At 52.3% G+C, this 21355-nt stretch overlaps 1 protein-coding gene and 1 long non-coding RNA gene across 3 annotated transcripts in view; one reads left to right on the top strand and one right to left on the bottom strand.

Moving 5' to 3' along the window:
- Window positions 1–21355, bottom strand: part of GRIK4 (glutamate ionotropic receptor kainate type subunit 4) — a 422274-nt gene that overhangs the window by 103118 nt on the left and 297801 nt on the right. For both annotated transcript variants that reach the window (XM_047693414.1, XM_047693415.1), the window contains exon 9: window positions 9370–9531. In XM_047693414.1, the coding sequence (XP_047549370.1) occupies window positions 9370–9531 (162 nt within the window). The remainder of the gene's footprint in view (window positions 1–9369; window positions 9532–21355) is intronic.
- LOC125079632 (uncharacterized) lies at window positions 5697–7299 on the top strand. The gene is made up of 3 exons (XR_007121161.1): window positions 5697–5961; window positions 6129–6318; window positions 6749–7299. It is a non-coding gene; the product is annotated as an uncharacterized LOC125079632 (long non-coding RNA).

Raw genomic sequence — 21355 nt, 5'->3', positions numbered from 1 at the left:
AAGGGAAGGGAGAGGAGGAAGAAAAGAAGGGAGGGGGACGAGAGAAAAGAGAAACAAAGAAGAAATAAGGGCACTTGTTTGTTGCTCGGGGCCACTGCCTGGCTCTGGGACAGCTCCACTTCCCCAAAGCGTTCAGGTGTTTGCCTGAGGCAGGCAGGGGTGGCGAAGGCTTCTCTGGGATTGGACCACCCAGCTGTCCCTTGGAGCCCCAAGCGCTTTCAAGGATATCTTTTTCTTTCTTTGCTCCAAGGAGGTATCAAATCCCGTTGCTGTACGAAATCCCCAAGAAGGAGATGGGGCTACCTATCTCGGGAAGAGGAAAGAAACCTGGACACTACGTTCAGATCTGCCCATTGCACGATGCTCAGCCAAAGGTCACCTACTCCTAGAAGACCCCAGGATATGGCATCTCCCTGGATATTCCTACTATCGGTCTACTGCTCTGTACTACTCAGTGTGATGGGTACTTACAAAGCACTTGGTAAACGCAAAGCCCAAACTGAGCAAGACTCTATTCCTGCAAGAGGCTGCCGTGGATAGGAGAGGGTGTACGGGGGGACAGGACCCAAACAAGGGTAACGTGAAACTGAGTGAGCGGACACACAAAGGTCGGGGCCGGGCGGGGCCCAAAGAGGAAGACCATGTTGCGTGATCAAGAAAACGTTTCTTGGAGGACACAGCGTGGGAACTGAGCACTGAAGGATTTTGGTGGAGACATCATTGGATCCGGGAAGGGGAGCAGCTGGGGGAGAGGAAAAGGGCCTCCAGAGGTGGAACTGGACATGCAAAGGGGCGCAAAGTGTGGGACACACTTGGGGGGGCATGTGGGAGGGAAGAAGCAAGAAACCAGCAATGCAGGCAGGGATGATTCTGCAGACGGAGTCAGAGCCCGGGGTAGAAGCCCAGGCAGCTTGTTCAAATTTTCTTCTCCCTAGTCTAACTGCAAGCTCTTCAGGCAGGAACAGGTAGGGCCATCATCTCTATACCCCACCTAGCATCTAGCACCGGGACCCAGCATGTGGTAGGCCCCCCAAGACATATTTCTAGAACTGAATTAAGTTTTGAGTGAAATCTGCCCACGGAGACTCAGCCAAAGCCCTGCCCCACGTATTAACCCGATGTTTGCCGCTTTGGGTAAGGGCCAAAAACCAGAAGATGCCTGCCCTGGACAACGACACTCAGCTGTTCACATATAGTCCCCAACAAGAAAAACCCACGGAGTGTAAATGACAATAGGGACAAACTGAACAGGAGCCCTGAGGGGGAGACCCTGTGGGGACAGTCACGTCGGGATCTGTCACTTCTTAGAACCTCCTCCTCCCTGGCCAGGCGCTGGGAGTCTGACCCCTCCAAGGCTGGAGGCAGGGAGACCATCTGGTGACCTCTGGGATTTTTTTCAAGCTCTCAAGACAGAGTGTAAGCATCTTGAGACGGGAACGCAGGGGAAAGCTCGACACCGGGAGGACTACACCCAGAGTCTAGATCCCAGCCCTCACGCATGTGCTGAGCAATCCTGAGCACGCTGGAAGCCTGGAGAGAACAACGGCTCCCCGTAAAGGAGAGGCAGGCCCCTGGCTCGCGGGTCTGTAACGTGTTCTGGCAACTGTGTACCCCCTGGGTGCGGGCAGGTGTCAGCCTGGGAAGCAGGTGCTGGCTAGGGGGTGGGGGGGTGTGTGTGACTTCGGATCATCTTTCTAAAAGTCACATCTTTCTAAAAGTCAGAACAGCCCAGAGAGCTTCCCTGCCCTGATCCGCATTCACTTGCATTGCGAAACTGCCTTCTTCCTCCTTCTTCCCCTCTCCATCCTTCTCTGGCTCCTTCTTTTCTTCCTTCCACCTGCTGCTTTTCCTTCTTCCCACATTTATTCAACTCCTACGATGTGGCAGCACTGAGACCTCAACATCTCCCGTTCTCCTCCAAGACATCCACACAGGCAGGAGCCCCTGTGTCCCCTGTGCCTGGGCTGGGCCTCTCAGCTCCCTCACCCCTCCTTTTCTGTCCCCTGGCCCCGAAGTGCCCTGTGGCCTAAAGACCAAGCAGGTAGGGGCACTAAACAGAGCGATCAGGACCAGTAGAAAGCTCTGCAGTCAGGCTGAGCCGTGCTGAACGGCCACCTCCCTTGAGTCCCTCCCGCCCATCACCTCCTGCTCTCTCCTCCCCACCGCCTTCCCCTCTGCAGCTCAGCTCCTTCTTCATTGATCCCAGGCTCACCTGCAAGGCGCTCGATGCTTCTCGGCGAGCCTACAACTGTCCTTGTCCTTTGCACATAATTCATTTTCCCCCGAGCACATGTGGCTCCTTTATTAATGGACCTCTCACATTTCCTTGCCAAAAGGACATATGGAAATGATCAATGCTACAGACTCTCCCTTTCCAGCTTAGACAAACATTGACCCGAGGAGGGGGGGCGTTGGTTACCGCCACTGACATTGGCCCCCAGATCCTTCTGTTTGGCTATTTAAAGGATACAGTAAACTAATTTCTGTCCCACCTTCTCCTTTGTCTCGCCACTAATCTGTCCATTCAGAGAGTCTCAAAATCTCGGCATATTAGACAGGAAAGGCTCCTAGACATCAAAGAGACCTACTCTCTTATTTTATCAGTGATGAAACCGAGGCTTGAAGAATTCACCTCCTGCTCAAAGTCACCAAGCAGGACAGAGGAAGGGCCAGGACTGGAGTCCCAGGACCCCTTCTCCAGTCTGGTTTCCTTCTGTCTATGACATTGTCCTTCCATCCCCTCGAGAAACCGGTGGTGAGTCATTACCCTGTCAGATTTATTCACATGCCCAGCCTCCCGGGACAACATGGGCAGTCTTCTCGATGTGGTGACCTTCTCAACAGCAGACAGGAGCATGAGACTCGTGGGCCAGAGCTGGGAGTAGGGAAAGGTAGTGGGCAGGCCTCTCTCTTGTCCTGGGTTTGGCCATCACCCAATTTGCCCCTTGGTCCGACTGGTTGTCTGTCCTCACACTAGCCTCTCAGTAAAGAGCCACTTAGAAACGTCGTTAGAACAGGACAGGGCAGGACAGAGGGGGCAGTGGGAGGAGACCATCGATTGCCTACCCAGCACCCATTCTCCCCTTCTTCCACCCCAGCAGAGCTCCCATTGTGCTCGGGTCTCCTCTACTCTCCACGTGCTGCAGGGATGGCCAATCCAGCCCCAGCTCTCAAGGGATCCTGAGGGGTCCAGGAATCCTTCCATCATCACCATCATTGATTCGGGAATGAGCCAGTGGCCCAATTCTGATCCACAGAGACACGAACTGAGACCAGCGGGGAGGGATCACTTCTCAGAACTCTCCAAGAGAGGGAATCCTTCCTCCTCCTCTCGGCACTACCGTGTCAGGACATGGCGCCTGGGCCTACAGCAGCCAGCCTGGCTCTGGCCTGAGGTCAGGCTTGACAGAGGGGACAGAGAAACAGAAGAAAATTGAGTTTCCAAAAACATCCGTCCAGAGTCTGCCCTCCCTCCCAACTTGCTGTGACACGAGGTCACATGTTTCCTTTTGGTACATAAAGCAGTTTAATACAAGACTTCCCTTGTTGGAAGCGGAATGCACCTTAACCAGTACGAAGGCCCCAGGGACCACCTTCCTCCCAGGGCACGGTTGCCCTCAGAGAGGCCTGGGCCCCCCACCCCCTCTAGAGGCCCTTCTTCCCAGGAGGCTGTGTGCTGGTCCCTGGCAGACCCCAGTCCCTGCAGACTGGCAGACGCTGCTCTCCGCGGCATTCCTCACACCCTCCCACCCGCCCCCAGGCTCCTTCCTGCCTCCTGCTTGCTGTTCCCACTCGTCTGGGATGCAGTTTTCTTGGCTGATGTTCTCTCATTAGCAAATGATCCGGCTGCTGGGAGTGGGGCACGTGCCCGTCCACAGTGTTCTTTGGGCATCCTGTGCTCTGGGACCTTCGTGGTATCTGCCAGCGCTTCTAGGAACGGAAGCCCGGAGAGGGATGATGGGGGCAGGGGTGAGTGGAAGGGGGTCAGCCTCAAGTTTCCTGTCTCCTCTCCATCTGCATACTGACTTTGGAGAGGTGACACAGTGGCAGTCCCCAGTGAGCCTGGGGCTTCACGGGTCCTCTCTGCAGCTCAGCCTAGGCCTATCCGAGCAGAAACCTTCTAATCCCCGAACACCATCCCTCCCAGCTGGTCTCCTCAGAGCCCTCCACACACAGCCCATCTCGCAGACTCCTGGTGAGGCTCCCAGGCCTTCCGCCCGGATCCTCCAGCTGCCTCTCTGAGCCCCGCCGCCCAGCCCGCCCCAGATGCCCATCTCCTCCGCTCAGCCAGGTCCACCTCTGACCGGAGGGCCTGGGATCTCTGCCTCATCAACAGTTGGATTCACTGCAGATCGCCATCCCAAAGCAGCCTGCTGCTCTCCTTGCTTTCGCTCTCTGCTATTATTTACTAGTTTAGCTCTGGCAAGCACTTGGGATTGCACCTGGGAGAAGGCGGCTCTGGTACCAACACAGCGCTCCGTCCATGTCTCCAGTCTGGGTGGAGACTCCCCTCCGTTCCTGCTCCTTCCTGTCTCCCATCCCATCGCCCTTCCCTTCCCCACCTGCCCCTGTCTTTCCGTGGCTTCCGTGCCCCATCTGTGCGCACGCCTCTCTCGTCCTGTCTCTGCTTCCCCTGTCCCTGATCTTCTAAACATTAAATCCCCCGAACGGCTCAATCCTTGTTTAAAATCCTCTCTTTTCTTGGCACCAAAATGTCACTTGGCAAGGGACTCTTGATTTCCTTTGTTTTTATATTATCATTTGGTTCTTCATTGTTATTTCCTTTTGAGCTGTTTGTAAATTGTTTAGGGGAACGAAAGACTGTATAAATTAAGATGAAATCAATCTGACGCAGGGAACAGTGGCTGAGTTTCCGCCCCCTTCTCTGAAGAAAAAATAAGAATATCTTCCAAACACACACCTGTAAACCTCATCTCCCCCTCCCCGGGCAGCTCGCTCACCCAGACCACTGGGATCCCATTCTCTTGGATGCCCATTCGTCTCTGAACCTCTGTAGCTTAAACTCTGTCCCCCCAAATCAGACCAGGACAGGAGCCATTAAAATCTCATCCAATAGTCCGTACAATCTGGGTTTCATTCAATGAAATAAACACTTAATTACAAACATCTGTTTTAGCCTAAATTCTAATTACTTAACCTAGCCATCTGTAATTTTAACGATTTTCTACGAATTTTGTTCTTTGCAGTGTGATTAATGGGAACGGCACGTGAAATAGTGGGTATGTGTCTCCATCCACAGCTCCCCCGCCCACAGCTCACACAGCATCAGGCGGGAGGCAAGAGGAAACATGCTGTCAGCCACCTGGAGATGCATCCCGGGCCGGAGTGTGCGTGTGTCCCCCTGTGTGCTGACCTCAGCTCGCTCGCTCTCTTCCTCGATGACTAACCCCTCAGCTCAGATGCTCCCTCTCTGTGTCCTCAGAGCAGCTGCCCTGCACACAAGGGGGACACACACAATTCAGGAGGAAGAGAAACGGGACAAGAGAGATGCCAAGGGTGCAGAAGGCAGATGGAGTGCAGGAGAGGAAGGGGAAGGGGAAGAGAAGGGAAGGAGGTGACTGGGGGAGGGGAAAAGGAGAAGGGAAGAGTCCAGAGAGAAGGCACGAGAAGGAAGAGACAGAGAGCGCAGAGGGGAACTTCGGGAGAGAAGAGGACCCTGGAGGCAGGAGAGAGCAGGTCTCTGTGGAGGAGCTGGCTGGCTGCAGCCTTTTTAGAAAGCTGGATGGGGGGAGAGGCGGACCTGGGCTTTCCTGGAACTGATTATTTCTCGCCTTCCAGCTCCCCAGCAAATGAAAGGGCTGGGCTGTTTGTGCTGGGAATTTCAACCCCCAAAGAGACAGGAAGAGGCACTGCTTTTCAAAAGGCAGTTGCTAAGTGAGAAGCCTTGAGAAGGATTTGTTGCTGTTTGAAGCTGGGAGCTTTCTTTCCATATTCTTCCAGGTGAGGAGTTTCTATAACAGCTGGCCTTCCTCCTCAGAGGCCACGGAGATGGTGGCTGCAAGGCCCTTGGCACAGAGAGGCGGTCTTGGGCTCTAATCTCCTTCTTCTGTGCCTCAGTTTCTCCAATTACCAAACAAAGGGCGTGTGACCACTCTCATCTGCTATAGGATGTCATGAGTAGGAAAAGAAGAGGTCAAGGTGGGATAATTTTGTAGGAAGTGCTCCAGGGTTCCTTAGCTCTGCACACGGTTGAAACACATGGAATGAGCACCCCAGTCTCCTGAGCTAGAAAGAACACATGTCCCTATTTCTTCAGCAAGCAAACAGCAGGGCTCGGCCAAGAGAATGCTGACTGAGGTAGCACCACAATCCGGGACCCAGGATGGACTGTCCCCTCCTGGGGACCAGGGCTAGGTCTCGGGCTCACACTTCATCTCCTCACATCGCCCCGCTGAAGTAGGCTTATACTCTTGTTCTCCACCCCCAATGTGGAGGGAGCCTCCAGAGAACCCCTCATTCCCTGAAGGTCCCCCACATTCTTGGGGAGCACAGGACGCTGAGGATTTGGGAGGTCTGAGACTGAAGGGGGAAGGACAAATATGAGGTCAGGAGGGCTGCTTCCATGTGACCCAACAGGCAGTCCCTGCTCCACCCTGGATGCCTTCACACCCTGCACGGTGTCCTGCATGCGCAGTGAGCAGCAATGTGGTCTTTGCTTCCCCCTCTTCCAGGAAGCCTTCCCTGACCATTCCAGGCAGAACTAAGGGGCTTCACTCGGCTTCCACAGGGCAAGATAACACAAGGACCATTTTCCTAGAGGTGGAGGCAGATCTTACTTCACACATCACAAACCCCGAAAGGTAAAGGCTTTGGCTCTGCTTCACCGGGATGGATTACGGGCTGGGTCCCCATCCTTCATTCTACCCTGGACTCAGGTCTTTTTCTTCTGACTCCTTACTTTCCTTCTCCAAAAGAGCAGAGTCTGTTTCCTCATTCTCTGACTTTGAATGTGTCTGTGTGCCTTTCTTTGGCCAGCAACATGATGTGGCAGTCGCTGTGTGCCCATTCTGGGAAATTAGCACTAAAAGGCCTGGTGCGTTCCTACTTGCTTTGTCACAGTCCTGCCATCGTCCTGAGAAGATGCAAGGCTGGCCCAGCCCGGATTCACAGAGGGAAGGGCTCAGAGGTGCTGACCCCCAGCTGGGTTAGGGATCTGTAGCTAATCCTCCCTCATGCCCCAGACAAGCTGATCTGATGTACGGATCCGTGACCTACACGAGGGCTGCACGTCACATGCTCGTGCGATTTGGGGGTTGATTGTTACTCAGCATTTATATGGCAAAAACTACCAGATACATCTCCTAATACCTCTCCCTGAGGAGGCCCTATAGCATGTTAAATAAGCTCATTTGGTGAATAACTGATTTGAAGATAGACTTATGTTCCACTTTATCTTCAGAAAAATCTCCTAAGATGGTTGAGCAGAATCAGCCCCAAACGACAGGTAAAGAATTGGAGGCTCAGGGGAGCCTGGGTGTGAGCACTAATGGAAAGGCTGAGCCCCTCTGAGAGCAACTAGAAATATGGCCCAGAGACTTTTTTATTTCACCAGGCCAGGTGCCGAATGTGGAGGAGTCTGGGCTGGAGAGCAGGCAGCAGGCTTTGTTTCCTTTCCTGGTACTACCCCGTGAGCCTTCCCAGGCTGCCAGCACCTCATCAGATTTTGGGAGCCATGGCTGCAAGACAGGCCAGGAGAGCAGGGTACAGGTCTGCCTCTGACTGGGAGGGACAAGCCTTGTCCTTCCATACTTGTCCAAGCATGTCCTGGGCCGTCCCAAACCCATCTACTGGTGGGGAGAAGCCCTTTCCTTCCGATGGCTACCCCTGCCAAGTCCCTCCTGTGGATTCTCACCTCTTTCAGGTCTAAAATACCTTGTCGGAATGTGGTCCTTAAACCGTTCCTGAAACTCAGCTCTCAAGTGTCCTTCTACCCGGCTCCCTGCTCACAGCTCCCTGAGCTCTCCATGAGCTCTGACCCCTTAGTTACCCCTTCCTTCCTAGGACTGCCAGCAGCCTACACAGTCCTCAAGGTACACAGCTTGCTGGAAGGGCCCTCCGTCCACGCGTCTGCCTTCAGGAAGCCTGTCGCTGGGTCACCGCCTTGGCCAACCACTAATTAGGTGTCTGTTTGTGCAGATACCCAGAAACACCCTTGCCCCTGGACATGTATCAAAGCCAGGTCTCGCTCCTATTTTAGGAGCCCTCCAGGGAAGGTCCCACGCCAGGAGGGTGTCCGATTCCATTGTTACCTCTCGGATCTACTTCTTTTCCAGTTCGTTCTGTCTCTAGCTCACTGTTCCGCCCTCCTCAATGATTCACTCATTCGTTTGACAAATACCCACTAACTACTCTCACTTTACCAGGCCAGTGTGCACCACGAGTGAAGCTCCTAGAAGGGGGAAAACAGCATAGTGATTAAAACTTTGAACTGGTTCTGATGCTGGTTCCTCTGCTTACTAGTTGTGTGACCCTGCGCTATTTACTTAACCTTTCTGGGCCTCTGTTACATCATCTGCAAAGTGAAGATACTGATAGCAGACCGTGGAGAAGTTACGGGAGCATCACATGAGCTGTCTTATGAGGCTCTGGGAGGCTTAAATATAACACGGCTAGGACAGGACCTAGAAAGCCAGACAATCCTGGTCTCCTGAGATCTCGCCTTTTAACAGACGGACACAAGCCTGCATACTGGACCTGCCCCACAGAGTAAGGACATCAAACCCAGAGCACTATGCCAGGGAAAACTCTGCTTCCATCGCACATAGAGCAGAGGAAGGAAGTCCAAAGAGGAAGAACATGGGTGAGGGCATAGGATAGCCTCTCGGCATGAGCTCCTGCTCAGGGCAGTGGTCCAGCAGGATGGAGAGAGCCGTGCACCAGAAGTGAGGACATCTCAGAATCTAGCATCACCCTGCGAAAGGCTTGACGTTCACCTTTGAGCAAGACCTCCACGTCCCCACCCCGAGCCCCATTCCCTGGCTAGGCTTCGGTTTCCTATCCTGAAAAATGAGGACCTGATGAGCTACAAGTACCTTCCAAGAGGAGGACTGTGGATCCTCAACTCAGACAGTTCTCAGCAACAGCACGAACGGGAGTCTGGCCACAGGACATGCACGGACATCAGGATACCACTCAATGACAGATCCGTCCCTCTGCACAGGGCTCTCCCTGCGGGCCTCCAAGAAGCTTGCTGCTCACAGCTCACTCTTCCCCAAATTTCCCTTGTAACCACTTCCCAGTACTGATACATACCTCTCTCTGAGCAGGGGCCCAGAGGGGGCTGGACCCCAGGAGGGTACATGCAGGAGGAGGCAAATGGGCACAGGGAGGGCTCTGGCGGGTACTTACCGCAGGCCCCGTGAAGGGCACGTGGTCACAGTTCTCCTGCCATGACTGGTTGAGGCTCTGGGCAAACTCTTGGAAGAAAGCATGAGACTGGTTGAAGATGGAAAATCCCAGAATGTTGACCCGGTCATCCACAAGGCTGTCCATTCTCTGCAGTGAGAACTCCTGCAAGACCCGTGAGTCAGAGAAGGGGGTTAGCAAGGGCAGAGGCATGGGGATGGAGCACGTCCAGGGCTCTCCTTCTAGTCCCATGAATGCTTGCTGGCAGGCACTCTGCTAGGTACTCAGGATCCAGAGAGAAGCACGGGTGGCTCTTCTGAGAGCTCACAGCATTGGGAGAAGAGAGGAGGAAAGAGAAATAAGTAGCATGATCTCTAAGAAAGAGGTATGTGTAACGTGCACGACATGGAGGGAGGAAAAGTCCAATGAGTGCGGGGGAAGCAGGACTGTGTGCACAGATGGTGTGACCCTTTGAGCTGAGCCTTGAAGGAGGCAGAGGCATCCTCTGGGTGGCAAATGAGGATGGACAAAGGTGATTCCAGAAAGAAGTCCCCATGGCGGCCGTGATCGGAAGGCACAGAAGTGAGAAAGTGTGGCCCTCTCGGCCAACTGCCTGCCGGGTACTCAGACTGGACAGCACTGCTCCAAGTGTGGTCCCCAGAGCACCTGCCATTGGAACTCTCGGAGATAGCTTTAAAAAAAAAAAAGAAAAATATTGGGGTGCCTGGGGTGGCTCAGTGGGTTAAGCCTCTGCCTTCATCTCAGGTCATGATCTCAGGGTCCTGGGAACCTGCTTCCCCCTCTCTCTCTGCCTGCCTCTCTGCCTACTTGTGATCTCTCTCTGTGTGTCGAATAAATAAACAAAATCTTTTTTAAAAAAATGTGACAATTTCTGGGCCCCACCCAACACCCACTGAATCTGAATCAGCCAAGCTGAGGGCCAGGAGTCTGCCTTTTCAGCAGGTCCCAAGGTCACATGCACAGCAATGCTTGGGAGTCATCAGGTGAGCACGGGGTATATAGGGGGTGAGGGAACAGGGAGAGAGGAGGCTGGGGAGGTCAGCAGAGGCCAGAGCTCAGCGGCCTGGCCGGCAGGCTAGGGAACCCACACTTCATCCTATAGGGGCTGGGATCAGAGGGGACTGTCGTCAGGGGAGTGACAAAGCCAGGTTTGCTTTCGAAGAATCTCAGCCTGGAGGTCTGCCCATAGGGTTGTGCCTTCGCTTATTATTACATTTTCCCATTCATTTAACAGATACTCGAGTACTTATCCTGAGCCAGACCCAGGCACAAAAGATGTTCCAGGCACAAAAGATTCGAACAAGAGAGACTCATGTCCTGCTCTCAAGGAGGCTGTGGGTTCTTGGAGGAGGCAGACAGTAAGCACACACAAAAAACAGAATTTCAGCCATCTATGGGAGCAATAGTGGGGCAGGGGGAGCTGCTTTGAATGAGGGAGTCAGAGAGACCCTATCCAGGGTAGTGACATTTAAAAGCTCAAGGGCATTCTCCCAGGACCCACAGCCCTCTTCCAGGGCCCTGGCTGGCTGGAGCCAGCGGCTCTCCCAGCAAGCTAAAACCTGCAGGCACGAGTCCCATGGAGGCAGGTCAATGTCAAAGGGAGAAGAATTACCCTCCTCCGGCAGGGCTGAGCTCAAGGTGTGCGGGCCCTCCGAGGCTCTGTGTGAGGAAACCCGGCAAAGAAGGTGTGCATTTCCTGAGTTCACCAATCCTGCTCCTGGAAGAATGGCTTCCAGTGCAGGTCAGGTCATGTTCACGCCTTGAAGTCACACCCAACGCATGTTCATTCCGAGCACCTTGCACATAGCTCTGTAGTTACAGAGCCCAGGACGAACCCAACAGCCACTCGGCCTATCAGGACAGATGGCAGGAGCCCCGGGCTTCCTTTCTGGCTGGGCCGAAGCACCGCTTACGCTGCATTGCAGACTCCTTTTCTTAAGACATAGCCCGGCCGGGGCCCTGGCCTGTCCCTGCACCCTCACCTATGGTAGCCTCTGCCAAGGCCTGAGGCCGTGGGCCTGAGCTCCCGGCCCCAAGTCCAGCCTGATGAACCACAGCTTACAAACTAGAATGACAAAGGTTCTTTTGGAGCCTCCAACCCCTGACGGCGGCATGAAGCCGGTTAAGGATTAAGTATATTTTGGATCCTGCCACATTCCCGTTAGGGGAACACAGACGTGCCAGAGAACGTATTGACTCATAAGCTGATATTATCTCTGGGCTCTCGAACAGGGCAGCTGCCCGTGCGCTGTGGGCTCCCAGCAGCACGAGGGGCAGATGGCTAATAAGAAAAGATGCATCTGGCAAGGGGGCCAGGGGGGAGGTGGTGAGGGCACAGAGCCAGGCTGCTGTCAGGCAACCAAGAAGCCTCATCAGCGGGAAGGTGCCCCCTCTCCCTTGGCTTTCCTCATCACCCCTCCCCTCCACCCTCTCTCCGACACCTCCTGATGGAAGGAGGCCCATCTCAAGGGAGCCCTGATGTCTCACTCCCCATGGCACACTCCCCATGGCAGTAGGTGCATATAGTGAGTAAGGGCTTTGGCATTCAGATCTAGGTTCCACACCATACTGGATGCCCTTAAGGAAGGACCTCTCTGGGCCTCAGATCCTCATTTTGAAAATGGGAACCATCCTGAGAGCAACCCAACAGGCTGTTTCAAGGAACATGGGAAATGCACGCAAAAGGCTTTATATTGTATTTTGCACATGGAAGTGTTCAACATAGGACGGTGACCGATATATGACCTTGAGCTCTCGGGCACCTTCCGGCCCTCAATGTTAGTTCTACTTACTTAGGAAACATGAGTTAGGAAGGTATTTCCTTCAATTCTGTGCTCTGGGCAGAGGAAGACTGAATGAGTTAATTACAGGCACTTAGAGACGACCCTTCTAGAAGTCAGCCCGTCTGTCTTCTTGCTTTTAATTCCTACCTTCTTATCCCTCAATTATATCTTTTTTCAAAGGCCTCCTTAAGATAAAAAGATCCAGGAGCTTCCTTCATAATTCATTCTATTTATAATGACTCATGGGAGAGCTTACAAAAGGACAAAAAGGGGGTGGTGTGTTCTCTTATCATAATTTCCCGGGACACTCTAGACTCTACTCCCTGAGGGCCCTCTCAGGTAGGAAGTGCCTCTTTATGTCTAAACTTGGACTCTTCTGCTGCTGCTGAAGGCTGAACTCTAAATGAATAATGGGAAACCCCTGACCACTGCCAGTTTCTATACAATGAACACCTTCTAAGCCAGTGTTTGCCCAAATGTGTTCCTGCGGACACTAGCTTTTCCAGGATGTTAAGAGAAATTTCACAGAAACAAGGTTCCCACTCGAGGTGAGAAGACACTGCATATTATTTATATCTGTCTTTTCAAGATTCATCACACACACTAGCAATATGAAAAGCTTAAAGAAATCCTGCAGGAAAGCAGCTTGTTCAAATTTTGTTCAACCCAGAACCTTCCAAATGTATTGCCATGGAACACCTCTTTCTCCCCAAACCTACGAGGGTCTCACCGTAGCGTTCTACAAAATGTACTTTGGGAAATCCTCCTCTTTTCTGAGGGAGAGGTGTGGGAGAACTGTGTGCATGCAAGTGGGAAGGGTGAGAGAAAGAGAGGGAGAGAGAGCCCGGCGTGGGGCTGGGGCTCATGACGCTGAGATCATGACCTGAGTGGAAATCAAGCGTCAGCCACTTAACTGACTGAGCCACCCAGGAGCCCTGGGAAATGCTACTCTAAACACATTCAAGAAAATAACGGATTATACCCCCCAAATCAAGTGGCGGAAACATTTTGCTGAGAGAGATATTTCATAAAATTAACAATTTCAGGATTGGAGGGGATTAAGAGCCATCTGGTTCCTGCTGCCCACCACAAGCTGTAGGAATGCACACCTGGCTCACTTGGTTCCCTGTGCCCCCTCCCCACCGACCACACAGCCCGGCTGGCTGCAACCTTAACTTGAAATGACAGAAAGGGCTGGAAGTCCTGGGGTTAAACAGGTTCTTACTGGGGAAGGGGGGGGGCTTCATTCTCTTCTTATAAATGGTTCAGGAAGGGAAATCCTGAGGGTCCTCACTCCCAATGGGACTGGATTCCATTGCTGTGACACCAGGGGAACCAGGGTGAAGAACAGAGCCAGGGGCCACCTGGTAAAACTGAGCGGCAGAACAGACCAAGCACGAATCTACAGTGACCCCAAATCTGCATGAATTTGTGACATCCCCTGCACTGCCATTATCTTCTCATGGCCTCTCTCCCTCCAAAGGCCCATATGTTTACAGAGAACAACAATGTCAGGCTTGTCATTGAACCCCACGCTGCTCCCAGCAGAGTGCCTGACGCCCGCAAGCCGTCTGCTAAATGCTGGTTGAGGACTGTTGTTTGAAGACGTTTCTCACTGACCGAGGACCCCGGGGTCCTCAGGGCGCCTAACTCTTACCAGTCTCCTAGTCTGCAGTCTTCGTCCCACAGAAGGTGTACGAACATGAGTAAAATTTGCACCACGCCCTGATATATCCTCTGGAGGTTGCATTGTTGTATCTTGAAAAACAAACTCCTGACAGCTTGTTTTCTTATCTTTTGACTTTCACATTAGAACATTTTTAAATGTGTATGCATGCACGCATGTATGAGAGAGAGTGTGTATGCGTGTGTGTGTGTGTGAATTTTTGAGTGTGCAAAGATTTGCAGGGAACTATATAACTGCTGTCAAAGGTCATGTCGCAGCCACAAACGGATACAGGGGTTACCCTTGAATGAGGGTAACCCCTGAATTCATGGTTACCCTTGAATGAGGGCCATTTTGAACAGGCCTGGAAGGAAAGCCTTGTGGCTAAGGGTTTGAGAGCGACATGGAGAGGTCATTGGGAATGGTACAACCCAGGTGAGCGCCCCTCACTTTCTCCAGCAGGGGGGACATTTCCAGTGTCCTGGTCCACCAACAGGCATCCACTCACCAGCCACCTGCAGGGACTTCCTGGCTCTCCAGCCACAGAGCCAGGGGCAAGGGCAGGCTGTGAGTGGGGACAAGGTCAGTCGACTAGAGCTAAAAGCACAAGAACTGTGAATGATCCAGATTCAGTTTCTGTGCTCGACTTTAAGAAGAAAAGCAAGAAGGTAAAACATGGGCTCCTGGATACAACCCATCCCCTACCCCTACATCACCTGGGCCTGGGCCTGGGAGAAATGGGAAGTAGCAGAGGTGACAATCTCTGATGTTCTGTCTCCCTGGCAGCCCGGGAGCCCCTTCTCCCTTGTATTCCTAACCCAGGAAGCGTATTGCTATTCCCCCAGTGACATAAGCTGGAAACTGCAAATCCTCCTCATCTTTTAACTCCATTTCCAGTCAGTGGGCAATTTTGTCAAATCTGTCTCTCAAATGTTCCCTGAATCTCATGAGTCTGTCCCTCCTTTTCCAACCCCATCAGGTCCGGCCTTCATCATTTCTCCTTTGCAACAGCCTGTTATCTGAGACCACACCTCTGATCTCAGGAGACAGGGCTGTGCCACTGCCCAACTCCCAGGTGCGGTTGACATCGACGGCAGTGAGAGTGGCGGCCCCTGGAGTTGCGCAATGTGGCGGTCTCATCAGGACACATCAGGATGCAGTAAAATGAACTAAGATGATCCTCGGTTTCAATCCTGACTTGGCCACAAACTGGTTGGGAGATGCTGGGCAGGTCAGTAACCCCTCTGAATTTCAGCCTGTTCACCTGTAAAATGCCTTGCCGGGGTAATCCACGGAAAGTGGCTCGTGCATCCTAGGCATTCACGACATTTGAGTCCTGTTCTCCCCAAACACAGTCCACCCTCCACGCTGCCCCCTTTCTCTTTCTTTCTCCTGGTTCCTATGCCACGGCTGGATCCTGACAAAGGGAAATATTTGGCCTGGGGGCTTCTCCTCCCTCTCACTCTCTAAGAAGCTTTTTTTAGCTACTCGTCAAATGAGAAAAGTTTTGCTAAACAAGTCACCATAAGGTGTTAATTGCTTGGTGTGGCTATTTGTGTCAAGACAGAAGGCTTGAAGTTCCAGATCTTCCAACCATAAATAATTATAACAAAGCAATACTTAGAATAATAATAATAATTGCTACAACGCAGTGACCACTGGCTGTGTGCCTGGCAAAGCCGAGAACCTTCTGAGCCGGGTTTCCATTCCTCCCGACGACAGCCCTACGACACAGGAGCGATCATTGCCGTTGTGAGGTTGAAGGAACCAAGACCCACAACAGTGAAGCTGCTCTCCCTAGGGTACACGGCTGTGAACAAAGGGGACTGGATTCAAAGCCAGGCCCAGCTGACGTCAAAGCCAGCGCTCCGTGTTTTCATCCCACCCACTCACCGCGGCATGGCCTCCATGTGGGAGCACCAGCCACCAGAGGCCCTCCGAGTTCACTGTGAGAGGCTATAAAAACAGCTGGAAAATTGAGTTACAACTGATTTCAGAACGTACAGCTCAACTTAAAGACGAATGAGAAGATTCGAGGCTACAAAATGAACACCTGTAGCCTGAACATACCAAACATCCGCTAAATCTCTTCATGAGAAGGATTTTAATTACAAAGGGGTCTGGGGCTTGGGGCGGGGCCCAGACGGGCTCCCCCAGACGGAGCCACTGAGTGAGGATCTTGAGGACCCGGGAGAGGGAGGTTTGCCCCACCCCGTTCAGCGTGAAGAGCCCAGAGAAGGGATAGGAGCAAACACCGGGGGGACGCAGGTAGGGAGGGGGTCTGGAAATCAAGGTGGCGGAACTGAAGGTGCGTGTGGTTAAGGTGCAGAGGGAAGAAGGTGATGATGCTGCTTCATGACCTTGACCATCTGGTGTGAGTCCTTCAGGAGCCTCAGTCATCCTTAAAACCCCTCTATGGTCACCATCATTTGAGGCATGGATACCTCCCTGTCATCTCACTCACTGGGCAGTCTCGGTCATTGCTGTGTCCTTAGTGCTAGAGAAAGTCGGTGACACCAAAAGCTGGCTCGCTGGTTTAATGAAATGATTAGGAGAATAATTGTTCTGGACAGAACAGGTATCAATGCAAAGCTAGACCATTCTAAGGCATATACTGTCTCTGGGTATCTGGTCCTGGATTTTCCTCACTATAAACCCATGTTCCAAAACCAGTCTTGGTTTTTACATTTTTTAATTGCTTCATTTTTTATCTCTTTTAATTAGACAAGTTTTCTCGGTACGAAGTGGGGGAAATGACACTCCGTGGTATTGATGTGAGGCTTAAAAGAGATAACACACAGGAAAAGCCCTCCATAGATTCAAGGGATGATATGAATTCCTTGAGTTACTAGTATTAGTAGAAGGAACAGGGACAATCGCTCGAGGCAGGCATCTTGCGTGCCCTTCGAGGCATTGTTAACAGGCGGTGAGGAGACCGCGGAGGCCACCAGACATGCCACGAAGATGAGCCTCTCCAGTCCTGCGTGAAACCCTCAGCTGCCCAAGAATCTAAGAGCTCCCTTCCCGCCAGGCCACGGGCAACCCCTAAACGGTGCCATCCTGATACCTGATGACCTCTGAAATCTCCCCGAATTGGGCCACCAGGACCCAATCAGGCCGTGACCGTCTTTACAGACCCTTTCCCTCCAGAACTGGTTTCTATTCTTAACAATGATGTTTCAAACACACCCTTGCTTTTTGGCTGCTTTCAACGAAGAATCTGCCCTTGGTCCCTTCACCTCCGTGCCCAGGCCTGGCCTCTCGCGGCCTGAGGGGGGAGACCAGTAGCTTGTGCCACACAAATCACAAGCCATTCATTAAACATCAATTTCTTACTGAGTTAATAACATTTACTACTTCTGTGGACATGGTTCCGCATAGCTTACGAGACACTTCCACGTATCACTTCTGGTCCTCACGAGCACGCTCAGACCGGACAGGACATTCACATCCCCATTTGGGGGAATAAGGAACTAAGGCGCCTGGATGTTAACCATCTTGCCCAGAAGACAGGTGGGATTAAGATCCGGGTACTGGCATATAAGATCAGTGCTGATTATCCCATGTCTCCCAAGTGTGTACTCAGAACTAGGTCACCAGGAGACATGGTATGAACTCATATGCATGCGCCCTTCACTGAGGTTGTTTAATGACTGACAACTTCTAATATGCTCACCCCAGGAGTACTGAGAACACCAGAGGATTCCAATTTCTTAAGCCATTATTATGAAGCTGGATTGATGGAAGATATCCTTAAGATGATGTCACTCCCAAACTTGAACTCCTTATCTCCCACCCCCAATCTGACCCCCTCCCTTGGTGGCTTATCTGTGAATGTGACCCTTATCCACCCATCATTTGGTCCAGAATTAATAATTCCTTCTCTGTTTCTCCCATTCTATCACGTTCCCCATCTCATTCTTTCCTGGGTGCGTATATTCATGGTCGTTGGAGAATATTTTACATCGTCAATGATCTCTTGAGTCTTTCCCCTTCCCTCCATCCCTTCCCCTCTGCCTCAATTCAGATCTTCACCAGCTTTGTCTTGGACTAACAACTAACTGGTTTCCCTTCCTTCAGTCTGGCATTTCTCCAAGCTCCTTCTTGGTGCTATTGCTGGAGGGATCGTTCTAAAACTATGCATTTGATCATGAGTCGCTTTCCATTTCCCAGTGCTTTTTACAGCAAACAGGACAAAAACGAACTCCTTGGTTTGACACACGTCTTTTCATGCTATGATTCCTGTCTACCTCTCTGCCATTCTTCACTTTGACCTCTTCTATCACCCAAAGCAGGCAGAACTGGCCATTGCCTCCACTGGGCCACCACTATACCTCGTGGCTATCCCTATCATCACTCAGAGCCTTTTATCACGTGCGTTTGTTCAAAGCTACTTCCCCAGGACCGGGTGCTCTGGACACAAATGCACTCACATTACCAGCTTTTACACTGGTACACAACATAGAGAAAGAAGTCAACATTGTTGGGATGCCTTTGCGGCTTAATTGGATGAGCATCCGACTCTTGATTTTGGCTCAGGTCACAATCTCAGGGTCATGGGATCGAGTCCTGCAGCAGGCTCCTCACTGAGTAGGGGCTCTACTTGGGATTCTCTCTCTTTCCTTTTCCTCTGCCCCCCCCCCCCCCATTTCTCTCTTTAAAATAAATAAAGTCTTTTTTAAAAAAGTCAAAACTATTTACTAATTAAATTTAAGCAGGGAACACCTGTCAGGCTGTCCCTCATCTTACCCCATGGACAGCCCAGACGTCACTGACTTCACAAGACTCTCCTTTAGGGCTATAGCCATTCATCTTTCCCAGGGAACCTAAGGCATGGCAGAAGTCATGGGACAGAAGTCAGGCCCCAGACCTGTGTCTCACAAGTACTCTCAGCCTTTCTCAGGGAAGCCCTGGAGCCACCAGGAGTCGAGTCTGCTGGGTACCCTTTCACACAAGCCCCCCAGCACCCCCCACCCTGGGTTCCTGTCTGTCTATTAAATCTGCATCAAAGCCTCTGGTCTCTGTAGGCTGGGCAACTGCTCTTTGTGGAATAGGTCTTTGAAGAAAGCAGCAGCTGGGAGGCTAATTCATACCTGTCAGTGAATTCCATTTAATGGGAGATTTGGTCCTAGACCTCTCAGCCCCCAAATCTCCTGGATTCTTCTCCCTGCATGCTTCCTATTCATTTATCCCCATGACCTAAACACGCATACCCCTTCCTCCCAGGGACTCTGTCCCTTCTCTGCTTTTCTTTCCCAACGTGAATCCCCAGACAGGACTTCAAACGCAGACCATATTCTGTCTTGTTCATTGATCTGTTTCCCCGTAGCTTACTTGATGCCTGGGCTTAGCAAATGCCCAATATACATTCATTAAATGAATTAATGTTCACCTGTAAACACCCATCAGGGTGGGACCACCTTTCCAAAGGCTTCGGGTCATTTGCTCCCAAGAAGAAGGCAGAGGCCGGTGGGGGGTTGGGAGAGAAGCCTCCCACTTGTACTCTCAGCAGCTGAGATCGTCTTCATTTTGTCTGTCGAAGACTGGTCTGTGCCTCTGAGGCTTAATAAGTAGTTATTAACTGGGAAGGTGGGGCGCCTGGGTGGCTCAGTGGGTTAAAGCCTCTGCCTTCAGCTCAGGTCATGATCTCAGGGTCCTGGGATCGAGCCTCACATCGGGCTCTCTGCTCAGTGGGAAGCCCGCTTCCTCCTTTCTATCTGCCTCTCTGCCTGCTTGTGATCTCTCTCTTTCTGTCAAGTAAAAAAATAAAATAAAATAAAATAAAACAAAACAACTGGGAAGCTGAAACCTCCGTGGGTCGACCTCACACAAGAAACTGTGGACACGGTGCTCTCCCCATGGGCTGGGAGGACGACTGCTTCTCTGCTGGCCTGCCTCCCTTATCAGGAGTTGAGTGCCCCTGCACTCTGGATCCATTGATCAGACCTCCTGGTCCACATCAGGTGTGGAACCTCAGGCCTATAGAGACTCCAGGCACCCCCATCCCCCTCTCCCCAGGGCTCTAAGGAGGTTTTGAGGAAGATGAGAGGTGCTCTCAAACAGCAGCCCCGGCCTCCTGACTCTGCCCATCAGCAGCTCTGCCCCAGGACCAAGCGATGGGATCGACAAGGGACACTCCAGATCAGACAGGACATAGGTGATTCAGGCAGGACTGGGACTTGGGCCACTGGGCTCACAGATACATCTTCCCACAGGGGAGGGCAATGGACCTAACAGGAGAGTTTCAGATCTTGGCCCTTTTCACCTCATTCATTCCAGAAAAACTTGAGCATCGCCTGACACATTGTATCAGGCACGAGACACACGACGGACCTCATCCCTCTCTTCCGGGCGCGTATACTTAGCAGCAAGCGGGCGGCGAGTCCCGGACGGTGGGTCAGGATGAGCACTTGAGGTGCCGGGAAAGGTGGTCCCTTTCCTCAGAATTTCCGTTGATCCTCCTAAGCGGAGAGCTGGTTGCAAGACAAGGCCTGGAGGATGAGCAAGAGGCGGCCAGATGGCGAGGTGGGAGGAGGAGCTTCCCAGACAGAGACGACAGCCGGCGCAGGGCCCCAGGAGCGAGGGTGTGTGGCACATTCAGGGAACTGCGAGTCTCACAGTCTGGCTGGGGTGAGCCGTGGGCAGTGGGGACTGGGGCAGGGTAAAGCGTGGAGGGGAGTGCCGACGAGGCTGCTCTGGACTTTATCCTGAGGGTCATGGGGAGCTATGGGAGGGTTGTCAGCATGAGGGAGAGAGCATCAGGCATGGTTTCAGGAGGATCTTCATACTCAGGCAAGGTAACAATCCCGCTTTGCCAACGACAGGAGAGGCATCCACTGTGTGGGTCGTTGCTGGAGGCTTCGGCCGGATGGGCAGGTGTCCGGCTTACCGCTGGGCTGTGAACAGGAGGTGTCGGGACCACAAAGACGGGGCTGGGGAGAAGCCTCGGGGATTAATTGAGCTGTTGATACCTTTGACACTGAGTAGAGTCTGACGCTGGGGACAGAGAAGCTGGATTGCTTCATAATAACAGCACTTGCTACTCCTAATGGTGCTTGTAATACAATAGCACTTATAATGTAATAATAATAATAATACGATTTGCCATAATGTCTTTTATTCTCAGACTCCCTATGCTTTCCAAACATTCATTAAATCCCGAACGCTCTTCTCAGCAGGGCCCAAGTTCCTCAGTGCCAGGCATCTCTGTGATAGCTGCTGCAGTGCCAAGTGGCCTCAGTTTCCCCCCTGGACTCTGGCTCTCAGGCTTTTCTCAGGGGCTGGGGGTGCTCTCCGCCCGGAGCCCTGCAGTGGGCCAGCAGAGAGAATCCGGCTGTATCAGCTCCCAGGGGACACGCCACTTCCTGCCCCAAGACTCTCTGGTCTCTTCTTCCTGGTTCCCTGGCTAGATCCCTCCTTGTCCATCCTCTCTGCAGATGATGGGGGAGCGGATGGCGAAAGAAATGAATGGACTTACAAGTTTGGCATAGGTAGGCAGGATTCTAAGGTGAGCTCCCAA

The sequence above is a fragment of the Lutra lutra genome, chromosome 10 (assembly GCF_902655055.1).
Source record: "Lutra lutra chromosome 10, mLutLut1.2, whole genome shotgun sequence".
Classification (NCBI taxonomy): domain Eukaryota; kingdom Metazoa; phylum Chordata; class Mammalia; order Carnivora; family Mustelidae; genus Lutra; species Lutra lutra.
The sequence above is the reverse complement of the archived record's forward strand: the minus strand, read 5'-3'. Positions and strand labels throughout refer to the sequence as shown.